The sequence below is a fragment of the Ziziphus jujuba genome, chromosome 11, assembly GCF_031755915.1.
Source record: "Ziziphus jujuba cultivar Dongzao chromosome 11, ASM3175591v1".
NCBI classification, from domain to species: domain Eukaryota; kingdom Viridiplantae; phylum Streptophyta; class Magnoliopsida; order Rosales; family Rhamnaceae; genus Ziziphus; species Ziziphus jujuba.
Window position 1 is genome coordinate 11,315,957 of NC_083389.1, and position 13,906 is coordinate 11,329,862.

Genomic DNA, 13,906 nt, shown 5'->3' on the forward strand with positions numbered 1-13,906 from the left:
TTCAAGTGAAAATTGCTAGAAAATTTGAGGGTCTTTTTTCTGATGGGTTTAAGCTCATCAAACTGAAAATAGCCAGGGAAAACTAGAGTTAAAGGGAGAAAAAGATCTTATGCATGTTGACCACCAACCAGCTAGCACACCTACTTGCAACTCCTTCCGATAGTATATTTCTGTGTCTTCCTCCCTGTAATAAACAATACAAAGTTATCCTTTCTTTGCCCCTTTTCGGTAGAAAAATTATGAAAAAAAAAAAAAATGGTTAAGCAAATGCAAAAGTCAACCCAACCAGAGGCATCTTTTCATTTTTGGGAAGAACTAAAGCTACATAGTTGAAAAACATTTTTGCTTTCAGAAAAAGGTTTGATCAAATGGATACAGTCATAAATTCTATTAGATTATGCATTCCATCTTTCTATCTCTTTGCATTTAATTGTATATTTAAGCAGATAAATAGAAGGAATTTCTCTTATGAATTAATCAGATTCCTTAGCAATTAATGTTTCACAGTCAACCAACTTTTCTTAACCATAATAAAATTGCTAATTGCTGAATATGAATAACATTGACCTGTTTTCGTGATGGGATACTGAATAATTTTATTAAGATACTCAGAATTGGAAATTTCATCATTAATCTTGCCTGACCTATGCTTGTATTTGTAAAAGCTCATTTTTATTATGCAGAACTTGTATTAAAATTTGCATGAAATCATTCATTCCTATATGCACTTGGTTGCTTAGTGCACAACTTATATAGCTAACTTGATTTGTTATACTATGAACAAATTACGTATAATTTCTTTTGCGCAAGAGCATGAATCTTGTAAATCAAAGCAATATATATATATATATATATATAGCCACAAGGAATTAATCTTTAATTCCTTATGATGTAACAAGATCTTGTTATTGATCTGTTTTTCTAATCTCTTTCTAACTAAATAAGGAAAATTTTTCTAATTAAAATCCAAATTAAAGCTTTTCATCTCTCTGTCTCTGTCTCTGTCTCTGTCTCTCTGTCTCTCTCTCTCTCTCTCTCTCTCTCTCTCTCTCTCTCTATATATATATATATATATATATATATGCATTATCTTAAATGATTCTATTTTAGTAAAATGATATGGCAAAACAATCTGTCCCAACTCAACCTCATCAGACTTGAAAACTTTACATTGGAATTCAATTGTAGTATGTCAGACAGTCTCATGCATTAGAAGCAGAAGTGCCAGAGTTCTTTAAGAAAATTTCCAACCAGCTAGGAAGAATATCAGAGTCCAATTTGTAGCTTCTCTCTATACCAAGTTGACCTCCATTGGTTCGAACATCTTTACTCTTGTCTGCATTAGAATTCTCATTGGTCTCCATCATCCCAGAACCTCCATTGAATACCACACTGTTTGGAAGATTCTCACTTCTCTGTATCCCATTTTGAACATTGAAGGCCAACCCATCATGCACAGAAGAAGGGTATGCTTGAGACATTGAAGACCCTCCATTGATATTGCCGCTTAAGTTAGCAGCATTGCTCATCGAACCATTTCCACCGACCCCATTTAACAGCTGAAGGAAACTAGGGTGATTTGTTTGAAAGCAAGGATTTTGATAGCCAGAAAAAACAAGGGGAAAATTAGGGTTTTGGTATTGGGGCTGGTTACCATAGAATTGAAATCCCTCTGTCTCTGATATTGGCTGAATCTGTTGGTTCACACCTCTCTGCAATCCATGATCAGTGTAATTCTTGCCAGGAATCTCAGAACCATTATTTTGCAACCCAATTCCAAAATTGGAAACATTTCCATTTGAGGGATTAAAGTAATTTCCAACCTCTGGGTTTAGAATGGAGGAGCTATTTGTGTTGTTGTTGTTGTTGTGGTTTGGGATTTGTTCCAGTGAATATTGGAGTAGTGGATTTGGATCGTTACAGGTATCTGAGCTATCAAGAATGTGAAGCTGCAAAATTGGATGTTTGCCATTGTTCTTTTTCTTCTGAAGAAGATCATTCACTGAAGCTTTCTTCAACAATTTGGAAGCACCTTTGCCAATGGGTAACTTTGAACTTTCAAGAATGCTTTGGATATCATAATGGTTCAGATCAAAATTTGTAACAGCTTTCATTCCTTTCATCCTTATCACTGCTACATCATAAGCTCTCGCAGCTTCCACCTCAGAATCTGATTAATTATTGTTTATGATCAGAAAATTAAATATATATATATATATATATATATAATATGATCAATGTATATATAATTATTTAGATAATGAAATAATTGCAATTCTAAAATTAGAGAAATAAATAAACTTACCAAATGTTCCCAGATAAATGCCTTTGATCCCTTTACCTTTCCCTAATCTTGCTTGCCATCTTCTATTATCAGAGTTTCTACATATTCCAAATATTCTTAGCCATCAGAGATAGAGAGAAGAGGCAATGGGGAAAAAAATTAATAAGAAAAACTTTTATATTATATACCTTGTAACTCCACGATAGTTCGATATGCCCTTAGCAAATCCTTTACTACTTCTAAAATTTATCAAGTTCAATATGTATATATAAGCTACAATTAATTAGTACATATATGGAATGAAGAAAAATTAAAAATCTTAGACATAATTAACACAAAAATCTTAAGCCATATATACCACTACCAACAAACAATTAACAAAAATCTAATACAAGTTTTTACCTCCTGATAGCCAATAAATATTCTTTTTTGGTCACATTCTGCATTTCCTCCCATTCCTTGGCATAGTCACTCAGCTAAAACCAATATATAAATTGGTTATCTTTAGATTATAATACATGAATCTTAAATCTTTAGTAATGAAGCAATTAGTATCAATTTGATTTAAGTTATAACATACAGGAAAATTTAATGGAGCTGACCGTCCCCAAAACTTAAGTGCAGCTAGATCATAAGCTCTTGCAGCATCCTCTTCTCGTTCAAATCCACCTGCCAAATCAATGTGAGTACTTCGGACAAGAGTCGAAAATAACCAAACATAAATCCGTTTAATTTATTCAAAGAGGTAAGATGGAAAAATACATTTTTGGAAGGAGAATTTTTTCTTATTATATAGTTTAAATAATCAAGAATTAGAAGTTTAAAAATGTGAAAGTAGATTCACTCACCTACGTAAACTGCCAAAGATGGAGGTGTATAACAACATAAGAAACAAACTGTTAGTAATTTATTTTTCCAAAATTATAATATGTGCATTATCATTTAATTAGAAGGACTAGATTAATTAATTTGAATAATGTAGTAAGTTTTTCGGAACCTGTCTTTGATTTCACTGTTGGATCAGTATTATCCCATAGAAATGCCTCGTAGCGTCCCGTGTACCTATCAGGAATTTGTTCTTATTTTTTATGGAATTTCTTATTTTTTTTAATAAAAAAATATGGTAATAATGTGTGCATCAAATTAAGATAAATTAATTATGAATTTTATTCAGCTTTACGTTGGTACATATAAATATATATATATATATATATATATGTATATGTATAAAACTGCACTTTAAAATAGGCAATAAATAAATAAATATAAATAAAAAGAAAAAGGAAAAGAGGAGGCCTTACTTACTAACTCCACGATACATAGAACTCCTCTCACCAAATGTGCTTTTAGTCTTTTTGCACCGTCCTTTACTTTGTGCTTCAGCATTGCTTTCTTCTTCATCGCATTCATTTGTTTCATCAATGCCATTATCGCTGCTTACAAGAAATCACAAAGTACATAATGAAAACAGAAAAGTGAAATACATATATATATATATATATATATATATATATATATTAACAATAATCATGCTGATCAATTAAAGGAGTAACAACAAACCTAATTTGGTTCCCTTCAAAAGTATTATCATTAAGTCCATTGTTGTCACACTCCATTGGCAAAGATGGTATAATCTGAGAGTCTTTAAGCTGGACATTAAGGTAAGGAACTTCTAGTAATGAATTTTTAAGTGCCAATGGAGAATCAAGTTGCAAAGGAAGAAATGTAGGAGCTTGATTTTGATGCTTTGGCGTAGAAAACTTATTCATCAAATTGAAATTCTCATGGTGAGCTTGATGATCACCACCATGGTGTGAATATTGCATGGGAAGAGGTGGACAACACTGGTTTTTGTTTGAATCAATAGCACTAAAATTATCCAAAAGTCGTGACGAATTAGAGTTCTCAAATTGGGAAGTAATTAAATTTTGAGGGAGAAGAGAAGGATTTGATTGAGAAAAGGCAGAATATATTTCTTCAAATGGGTTCATTGAGGTCAAGTGCCACAATTAGAATCCTGCAAAAACCAACATAAACTTAACAATTGAATAAATAAAAAATGCTTTGAACCAATTAATTAAATAAAAAAGGGAAAAAAAAAATCATATAGAGAGTTAACTTGTTTAGTGTCGCTTCCTGTTTGATATGTATTCAACATGCTAATTAATTAACTACTCCACATGCAATAACCAACCAAGCTATATGGACCTTTCATCTAAATATGTTATAAAGAATTAATCTTTAGAAAAAAATAAGAAAGGAGAAAAAGGAACAAACACATAATATATACTTGGGGAGATGAAAGACTAAGAGATCTAAAATTATTTGAAGTATGTGCATGGACTTAAAATTTATTTTTCTCTCTCTCTCTCAAATCTTAAAATCAAGTATCCATAGGCTTAATCCGGTGATAAATCCGTAGAAAATACATCTTCAAGTCTAAAGATCAAATATTAATATTGGTGAAGATTTCCTCTCCACTTGTAATAAAAGAAAAAAAAAAACTCAAAATCAAGTTAATAAAATAATTAATGAACTAAATTTATAGTTGCACATGCAGTTGAATAAATTCTAAGGGATATAGTTAGAATAGTTTTGTTTAATGATAATTGACATTGAAATTCCAAAATTAAGGACAAATTGAAGACATTTTTCTAATTTCTCTTAATATTATGTTATGTAAGTTGGTACGTCATCGTAAAAACCATGCATGTACGTCTACTCGAAAAGTAGTAGTCATGCAACATTTTTCGGTCTTTCAAAAAATAAAAATGATATATAGCGATTTTATGTAATTTTTATTTTTTTATTAAGAAATTATTGTTCTCCTTTTTTTTTTTTGTTCACATGAATTCTTATAACTTTAATTTGTACTATAATTTACATGTTATCAAGTTTGAGCTATCCAAAAAAAAAAAAAAAGAGATATATTAGACATTTGTTTTTTTAAATTTTGAGATATAAACAACACCCCACCCCCCAAACAAAAAAAAAAAAAAAAAAAAAAAAAAAAAAAAAACTAACTAATTTCAAATTCTTATGTCAAATAAAATTCAGCAAATTGTTGAAAGTTAGCTCGATGTTGATGATTAATGAAAATTAATAATACAAAGGGAAGGCAAATCTCATAATTTTCCCGAAAGAATTTTAGAATTATAGCTGTGTAATTAGTTTTTCATATCCCAAAAGGACATCCAGAGATTATCTATTTAATTAATTGAAAACAAAAACATGTAAGAAGCAAAGCAATCCAAATCTATTTGGAAACTATATGGATCTAGTATTATAGGAATTAGGAAATGTACCTGCCTGCCGCTGTGGGAAATGAGAGGAGAAACTATTATCTTATTTTATTTTATTTTGGTGAAAATGAGATGAGAACTTGTTTTGTCGATACCAGCAAACCAGTTCCTTCCTTTTTCTCTTCAAAGCACAACTCTTCCAAACCCTAAGAGCATTAGAAATGAAAGAAACAGAAAAATGCACTACAGTAAATTAACAAGGCAAAATCAAAGGTGGTCTAAAGTATATCATTTTCCCACCATATACAAAAAGAAAAACAAAAATGTGGAAGGAAAAGAAGCACAAAACTAATTTATAAATCAGTCCTTTTTCACCAAACCAGCCATCATGGAAAACTTGAAAACACCCTCTTTTCTGTGAGAGACGAGGAAGCTAAGCTGAGACAAAATTTTTCTAGTTTGCCAAACAAGAAGGATAAAGAGTTAGAAATTAAAGGTGGTACCAAATTGCCACAAAAATCCACATAAAGTGTTATCTCACATTAGTGTGCGACTATGGCATGTTGGTGATTAAAAACTTCAATTATCTGTATATGCATCCTCTGTGATAAATACAGTCGGATTTTTTCTTTGTTTTTGATAAAAAAAAAAAATACAGTCGGATTTTGGTAACCATATTTGGCTCTTTGTATTTAATTCTACAATCATGTCAATTTGGCTTATATTATAACAATGTGGGATCCACACACTTTGCTAGCCAATTTCTTCTTTATTTTTTTTTTTTATAGAAATAAAATAAATTTATTTATTTTATTTTTTCTGTCAATGGAAAACCTTTCTAAGGATTAGCTCTTTTCCTCTAGCCAATTCAAAATGGCATATTTGAAAAAAATATAATATAAATTGTGAAAGAAGAGGTTAATTTTGGATTGTGTAGTTTGAGTAGAATACAAGGGTAATTTGGTAAGCAGCCTTTGTTTGGATGCTTTGAAATTAAGATACTTCTTAACGTTTCAAATTTAAGGGTTACATGCAGACTTGTGTTTTGCAAAATGTGAATTGTTGAGAGGAAGAGATGGCCACCTGTTTATCCAAGCATCAATATATCTTTGTCGCTAAGCAAAACAAAAGTTAGCCGTTTGACTTAGATATTGAATGAGTTTATATACATATATATATATATATGTATGTATCTCTCTCATAAATTCAATGGTTAATCAAGTACTTTTTTTTTTTTTTTAACACTTTCACTAGCATATAAATTACCATATTTTCCACAGTTTAATCCAACCCAATTTAGCTTGTTGATTTTTTCAAGAAAGATAAAGTACATACTTTGTTTTTGAATATGTATAGGTTTTTAAATCATATATATAGGATATGAAATGAAAGTACATTTGCAAACTGGTAATAAGAAAAGCAGTTTTCTTTTGTGTAAATGAGTAAAATGAATGCATTCACATATAGTTGAGTTTTGTTGCATTAAATGCTGCACATTATGTTGCTTTTGGACGTGTTCAAATTTTAATATCAAGGGCATTATATGAAGCATGGCTTTTTTGTGCATGCAAAATAAGTCTATTTATATGTCATGAGTTAATGAAAGCCCTGGAGAGTTACATTAAATTCAAATTACTTTTCATCAAACGATTTAAAAAAAAAAAATCAAATTACTTTTCATCAAACGATTTTTTTTTTTTAAATAGATTTATTTGTTGAGTCTTGCTTATTTGTCACCACTAAAAATAATTTATTTGATAAATTTTAATTAATATATTTAATTATATAATTTTTTATAATAAAACCTTAAAAGTAAATTTTTTTAATGAAAAATATTTAAATCGTTATACTGCAATTTTTGTAATAAATTTTAATTAATATATTTAATTATATAATTTTTTATACTAAAATTTTAAAAATAAATTTTTTTAATAAAAAATATTGAAATTATTATATGATATATAGGTTCATTGATAATCGTTTATCAATGGTAACAAAGTATATTATTATTATTACTTTTTTATTTTTTATTTTTTGCCAATAATGTGATCAGGCTAGGTTTGGAGTTCTTATATATACATAATTTAAAAATCAGTAATTACTAAAGAAAATATCATTTACTATTCATGTTATATATTTATATGGAAAAGAAAATAAAGTCAAACAGAAGCTCTATCGAACTAGAATTTAGTGAATTAGGAGAAAGCTCATATAGTAATTACCATCTCAATCAATTTAATACATATCAGGTTGTAAGACACAAATTAAAATGGGTTATAAAGTCAAAATGTATTAAATCCAGAAATGTACGTTGAATGAAATGTTCTCAATGGACTAAAAGACATTATAGTGTCTAACTATAGAAATTTATCACTACCATGACAGTCTAATGGGAAAATTATAATTTCTTTGAACAAGTATATCCCAAATTTAAAATTCCACACTTTCAATTGTCCAAATAAATAAATAAATAAATAAAAATCCTATAGAAATTTATTTATAGAGGAAGTAGGAAGCTTCCAATATCCAGATTGTAATTGCTATTTAAAGGGTTTACAGCATAGTAAGAGACATGGAACAAGCATACACATCTAATTTCAACATGACAAAACACTCAGAAGACTAGATTGTTGGGTTTAAAATTTTGGCCCAATCAACAACCGGATAGTTAGTGAAGCATTCTTAAGTCGAAAATGAACATTTTGTGAAAAATATTGTTAATAAACCACGAGATTGTCAAGTTTGTTAGGGTAACTTTCTCACTTCATGTGTACCACACCCACTGTATCCTCAATATATATATATATATATATTTCACAAGAATTATAAAATATTAGTCAGTAAATTTCTTAATAAAAATTTGGTCTACGAAAGTGATAGTTTATTAAATAAGATATAATTATTTAACGACGAATAAAATCAACAAATTTGACGATAGTTATTTAGGTTTCAAAATGTTTTGTGCTAATTCTATGCGTGGTTAATATATATGGTTTGACAAGTAATCAATCCATTCATTTACCCAAAAAATGTAATTAAATTCATTCATTCATTTTTTGGACTTATTTATCCAACAAACCTTTACATACTTGGGCTTAGCAAAACCCAACTCTTTTCTAAGCTTTCTGTTGGCCCAAATAATTTATTTAAGAAACCAAGATCTGTTTTCATCCGTAATTCATTTGCCACATTCTGCTTTTCACCTTCAATTTTCCAAGAATGATTAGCCAAAAAAAGTTGTTCAACATAGGATCAAAACCATATGTCTTGCTCAAAGATCTTGATTTTTTTATGCATATTCATTTTAGTAATTAATGGCGAGAAAAACATCCACCACATGGGTGGATTAGTATTCCAAATCAACAGAGTAAAATCCTTTTTCTCTACCACAACATTGTACTGTAAAATCCCATCATACTGTTCATTCAAAACCCAAAACAACATATCTATTCAGCCATATTTTTTTCCCATCAGAAACTCAACCAAAGTTGGATTTACAAAGCTAAGGCAAAAGTGAAAAAAAAGAAAAAAGACAAAAAGGGTAGTCATGGATCATTATTTTTGCAGTTTCATTCTTCAAATTGAAGCCGATTTAATTATGCTCCACCTCAGAAGCAGACAATTCTATACTTGGAAGGCAAGTAGTCCTTGAACCAAGGCACTGCAGTGATTTCACGACTTCACACATTGATGGTCTTTTCTCTGGCATCACAGAAGTGCACCTCAGTGCTACTTCTAGAGCTCCTAGCATCTCTTGCTGTGAAGAACTTGATATCTTTGGGTCCAAAACTTGGAATGCACCATTTGTAATGTTCACTTTCCTTCGAACCCACTTCACAACGTCTATAGAGTCGGATGCTTCAGCTCTCTCAGCTTGCCGGCCTGTCACTAGCTCCAGCAACACAACACCAAAGCTGTATACATCCATTTCCTCAGTTGGTTTCTTAGTGTATCCATATTCTGCAATCGATAAAAAATGTGGTAAGATATTGATTTCAATTTCGGTTTCGAATTCATAACACTAAACAATCAAGTTACATATAGCAATAATAATAAAAAGTGCTTAAGAATTTGTTCACAGATAATATAATGAAGTGTATGGTTCATTAGAATTCCTACTATTTTCTTACCTGGGGCATTGTAGCAGGAGAAAGGAGATTCTGAAGACATCGCTGATTGGAATGTAGATTCTCCCACAATTCGATCAAGAGAAAAATCTGTGAGCTTTGGCTCAAAATCTCCATCCAGAAGAATGTTTTTTGATTTGACATTTCTATGAAGCAAATGGGGAACATAATCCTTGTGTAGGTATGCTAGACCTTGAGCAACACCAATGGCAATTCTCAATCTGATACTCCATTGCAAACTGAAATCTGGTCTGCTAATCATCTCCCCCAAGCTCCCCTTCTCTAGGAATTCATATATCAGAAAGATTGTATCATCAGAATGGCAAAACCCTAGAATTTTGACGATGTTCTTATGCCTGATCTTGGCCAATGTCTTGATTTCAGCTTTCAAAGATTTCGAGGATTGAATCCCAAAATTAAAGAGCTTCTTCACGGCAACAAGTTCACCACTTGGCAAACTTATGATGTAAACTCTGCCAAAAATTCCAGGACCTCCAACTGCACTCTTCTCATCCATTCCCATAATCAGATCATGCTCAGTGACTCTAAGAGGATAGAAGAAAACCGAACGCCATAAGCCGATTTGCGATCTTCGCTTGTAAGATCGATGATACACAATAAACCCACCAACAATCAACATAGTTCCAACGGCAAAAGCCAAAGAGATCAGAGCACATGTCAATGTGGTAAGACCAATGGTTTGGTGTCTTTGTTGGTCATCAGAACATTGATTGGGTAATCCAGGACCACAGAGTTCAGGATTACCTTGAAGAAATGAAGCTGGTAGACCTGAAATTAAAGAGTAAGGGACTCTACCAGATAGCTTGTTGAAGGAGACATTGAAGAGGGCAAGCTTCAAGTTCTGAAGACTTTGTGGGATTGGACCTGTGAGATTGTTATCAGAAAGGTCAAGGTAAGTCAAGACTGGTAAATCAGAAAGAGATGCTGGGATATGACCAGTGAGGCTGTTGTCTGCCAAAGAGAAAGAGACAAGTTTCCTGCACTTTTTGAGCTCTGGAATTTCACCAGAGAGTGAATTGTGGGAGAGATTTATAATACTCATAACAGGTGAATCACAGAAATTTGGAGGGAGTTCACCATAGAAACCATTGAGGGATGCAGAGAATCTATACAAGCTCTTGATGGAGCCAAGACCCTGAGGGATTTTGCTGATAAAGCTGTTGTTATCTATCTGAACTTGCTCCAGTTGAGCAGCCATTGATACTGATTCTGGTATAGTTCCAGAGAATCGATTATTTTCAGCTCTGACAAGCTTGATTTTGGGCAGTGACCACAACCCAGTTGGGAAATCACCAGAAAACTCATTGTTCTGAACTTGGAACCTCTCAAGATTCAAGCATACATTAATGGAGTCAGGTATTGAACCGTTGAAGAAATTTGTATGCAGACTGAGGCTTACAAGACCTTTTACACCACATATCCCAGATGGGAATGAACCAAAAAGCCTATTCTGAGAAACATCAAAAGACACCAAGTTCTTAAGAGAAGACCCTAGTGCCTCGGGAATCCCACCGGTTAGATTGTTCTGAGAGACATCCAAAATGGTCAATTTTTGCAAACCCACCAATGAATCAGGGAGTCCACCATGAAAACCAGAGCTCTGCAGCAATAGCTGCTCAAGCTTCCCAAGCTTCCCAATATCGCTAGGAATCTCGCTCACCATGTATGAATTTTCGGACAAGTCAAGAACAACAAGCTCAGTTAAGTTTCCAAAAATGGAAGGTACATTACCTGAAAGCAAGTTGCTTCCCAAGTTGAGAACCTGAAGTTCCTTCAGAGACCCTATGCTTTCTGGGATCTTTCCCTCAATATGGTTTCTGCTAAAATCAAGCACCTTCAAGGAACGAAACAGAAAAATGGGATCTGGGATTGTTCCCCAGATGAGATTATTGCTCAGATTCAAAGTTTCCAAAGAGCTGCACTGAGAGAGATGCAGAGGAATGGGTTGGTTGAAGAGGTTGTCAGCGAGGTTGAGATGAGACAGATTACGAAGCTCACAGATTGAGGATGAAATTTCACCAGAAAGGTTCAAGCTTTGGAGGTTTATGGAAGTTACAGAGAGTGAAGGTGTAGTAGAGCAAGCGATTCCAGTCCAATTGCAGTAATGGATGGCAGAGTTGTTAGACCAGCTAGACAGGTAGTTCTTCGAATCTTCAATGGACTTCTTGAAAGTAAGAAGAATGTCCAACTCTGTTGAAACAGAGCCATGAATGAAGGATATGAAGATTAGAGAGGAAATCAGTGAGTACTTGCAAAATGTAGCCATTGGTGGCGACTGAGAGAGCTTTGGTCTAGTTCTTCAATTTTTTATATCCATGAAGTTAGTAAGAGAGTGTATGTGTGTGTGTGTGTGTCAGCGAAATGGGTTAGCCGATGTTGATGGGTTTAAGGGTATAATTGCGAAAAAAAAAGAAAAAAAGAAAAGTGTCATGATAACTTATTGAGGATTGATATCCAACTTTATTGACAAAGTTTCTAACTTTTTGATATTATGTTTCTAAAATTACGTGAAATGTAATCGAGTAAAACGTTCTTTCTCGCCCAAAACAGGAAACTATTCTTAAAGGTCTCTTTTTCAATTTACATGAGGCGGTAGTTTGTAGATATTAAAGAATAAAGAATAAAGAATTTTCTATTATATATATATTCAAATTATATACAAGATATATACTCAAACCCTTTAATTACTTTCATGAACCAATGGGAGCAAAAAGGCAAAAGAGTTCTTTTATATATTGTAAAGTTGAGTTTTAACAATGGAAAAGAAGCAAATTCAATGGTGAACTCAAGCTCTCAAAGTGTAGAGCATACAAAGTCTAACCCCCTTTATGTTTTATTTTATTTTTTTGTTTGGTTGTTTGGTAATAAAAGTCCAACCTCACTTAATCCATTGTTTGTTTGCCTGCTTTAATTTTCTTTACTTTGTTGTGATTAGTTGAAAAGAATCCGATGAAGTATTTAAAATTTGTACAAATAGGACAGGATTTGACCTTTCACTTGTAACACAGAAACCTTATTGACAAGGAATACGACACATGTAATATGCATTGAAAATTCGTGCTTAGCTCTCTCTCTCTCTCTCTCTCTCTCTCTCTCTCTCTCTCTCTTATGCAACAAAATTGGTTTTGTTTTTCCTTTTTAAATGGGAACTCCAAAAAGAAAAGTTCAAATTTTCAATTTGTATAGAACTTTGTTTAGTTGTTCTACTTGACCCTTTGATAGATTCACAAGGAGATGATGACATAGAAATCCAACCCATTTTCATGTATTTTGATAGAATGGAAAAGGAAAACAATGAAGAGAATTACAAAGATACCAAAAATAGAGAGGTTACTGAACCATGGCCATTGTTCGCAGTGACAATATTATCCATACCAAGTGTGATAGAACATCAAATTTCATAAGGGTAGAAAAGTAAATGGATAGGAACCATGAGACTCCAAGTCAAAAAATAGTACCTGGGTAGGGGACACAGAAGGCAGTGACTGAAAGCGAAACAGAGAACAATAACAGTAGCAGACAAAATTCTCCCCGTGAGCAAACTCAGTAATTGACTGGGGCTCGAGGTTGAAGCCAATGGGTAACTGAGACTACAGGACAAAAACTCCAGCTCTCACGTGACTAGCTACAACGAAAATATTTGGCTACAACTATTCCTATTATAATTTCAACGAAAATATTTGGCTACAACTATTCCTATTATAATTTGTTACAACTTACCAACTCATCCACTCCTTTGTTTGTCTAATTTTTAATTTATACTTCTATAATCATCGATTATAGTAAATAAACAGAGCAAAACAAATTACTAATAAAGAAAACAGAGGAAACAGAGGCAGCTATTATCCCCTATTTCTTTTGTGTTCTGTTCCAGCATGAGGTCTGATCTGACCCAAGAGGTTATCCTAAAGAGATCACCCGCTTTTTCCGCTGAAACATAGAGGATATGAGGATGGCATATCAAAGAATGTGAAAAATGTATCTACGATTCTAACGGTGCAGATTATCCTGTGGGATCTACTGGACCACTTCTTTCATATTGAAAACAAAGTTTCATTTTTTATTTTTTGGACTCTGGAGTTTTTAAGTGCTAGCTTCCAATGGATATGTTAAAAACCCCCAATTACAAATGGATAAAATAATGCTCGAACCAAAACTTTATTCAGGTTTTTTTTTTGTTTTTCAGGGGGGTGGTGGGACCACAAAATTCATTTATAATCCCTTAGAGATTA

At 32.4% G+C, this 13,906-nt stretch overlaps 3 protein-coding genes across 3 annotated transcripts; all 3 read right to left on the reverse strand.

Moving 5' to 3' along the window:
* Positions 1 to 1,038: 1,038 nt before the first annotated feature.
* LOC112488887 (AP2-like ethylene-responsive transcription factor PLT1) lies at positions 1,039 to 2,406 on the reverse strand. Its single transcript, XM_025066409.3, has 2 exons — positions 2,306 to 2,406; positions 1,039 to 2,170 (listed from the first exon to the last, which is right to left on the reverse strand). The coding sequence occupies exon 2, from the start codon at positions 2,121 to 2,123 to the stop codon at positions 1,203 to 1,205; it is 921 nt and encodes a 306-aa protein (XP_024922177.3). The 5' UTR covers positions 2,124 to 2,170; positions 2,306 to 2,406; the 3' UTR covers positions 1,039 to 1,202.
* A 276-nt stretch (positions 2,407 to 2,682) lies between these two features.
* Positions 2,683 to 4,275, reverse strand: LOC125419508 (AP2-like ethylene-responsive transcription factor AIL6). Its single transcript, XM_048465699.2, has 5 exons — positions 3,845 to 4,275; positions 3,590 to 3,717; positions 3,133 to 3,141; positions 2,865 to 2,953; positions 2,683 to 2,760 (listed from the first exon to the last, which is right to left on the reverse strand). The coding sequence occupies exons 1-5, from the start codon at positions 4,273 to 4,275 to the stop codon at positions 2,683 to 2,685; spliced, it is 735 nt and encodes a 244-aa protein (XP_048321656.2).
* Positions 4,276 to 8,791: 4,516 nt separating this feature from the next.
* On the reverse strand, positions 8,792 to 12,063 carry LOC107432401 (probably inactive leucine-rich repeat receptor-like protein kinase At5g06940). Its single transcript, XM_016043529.4, has 2 exons — positions 9,657 to 12,063; positions 8,792 to 9,486 (listed from the first exon to the last, which is right to left on the reverse strand). The coding sequence occupies exons 1-2, from the start codon at positions 11,938 to 11,940 to the stop codon at positions 9,119 to 9,121; spliced, it is 2,652 nt and encodes an 883-aa protein (XP_015899015.3). The 5' UTR covers positions 11,941 to 12,063; the 3' UTR covers positions 8,792 to 9,118.
* Positions 12,064 to 13,906: the final 1,843 nt, after the last annotated feature.

Coding starts and splice junctions, on each gene's coding strand:
- LOC112488887 (XM_025066409.3), bottom strand. CDS start 2,123: ATGAAAGGAATGAAAGCTGTTACAAATTTTGATCTGAACCATTATGAT.
- LOC125419508 (XM_048465699.2), bottom strand. CDS start 4,275: ATGAACCCATTTGAAGAAATATATTCTGCCTTTTCTCAATCAAATCCT. Junction 3,718..3,844: donor TTTGAAGGGAACCAAATTAG/GTTTGTTGTTAC, acceptor TCTTGTAAGCAG/CGATAATGGCATTGATGAAA. Junction 2,761..2,864: donor CAGCTCCATTAAATTTTCCT/GTATGTTATAAC, acceptor TATTGGTTTTAG/CTGAGTGACTATGCCAAGGA.
- LOC107432401 (XM_016043529.4), bottom strand. CDS start 11,940: ATGGCTACATTTTGCAAGTACTCACTGATTTCCTCTCTAATCTTCATA. Junction 9,487..9,656: donor CTCCTGCTACAATGCCCCAG/GTAAGAAAATAG, acceptor TATCGATTGCAG/AATATGGATACACTAAGAAA.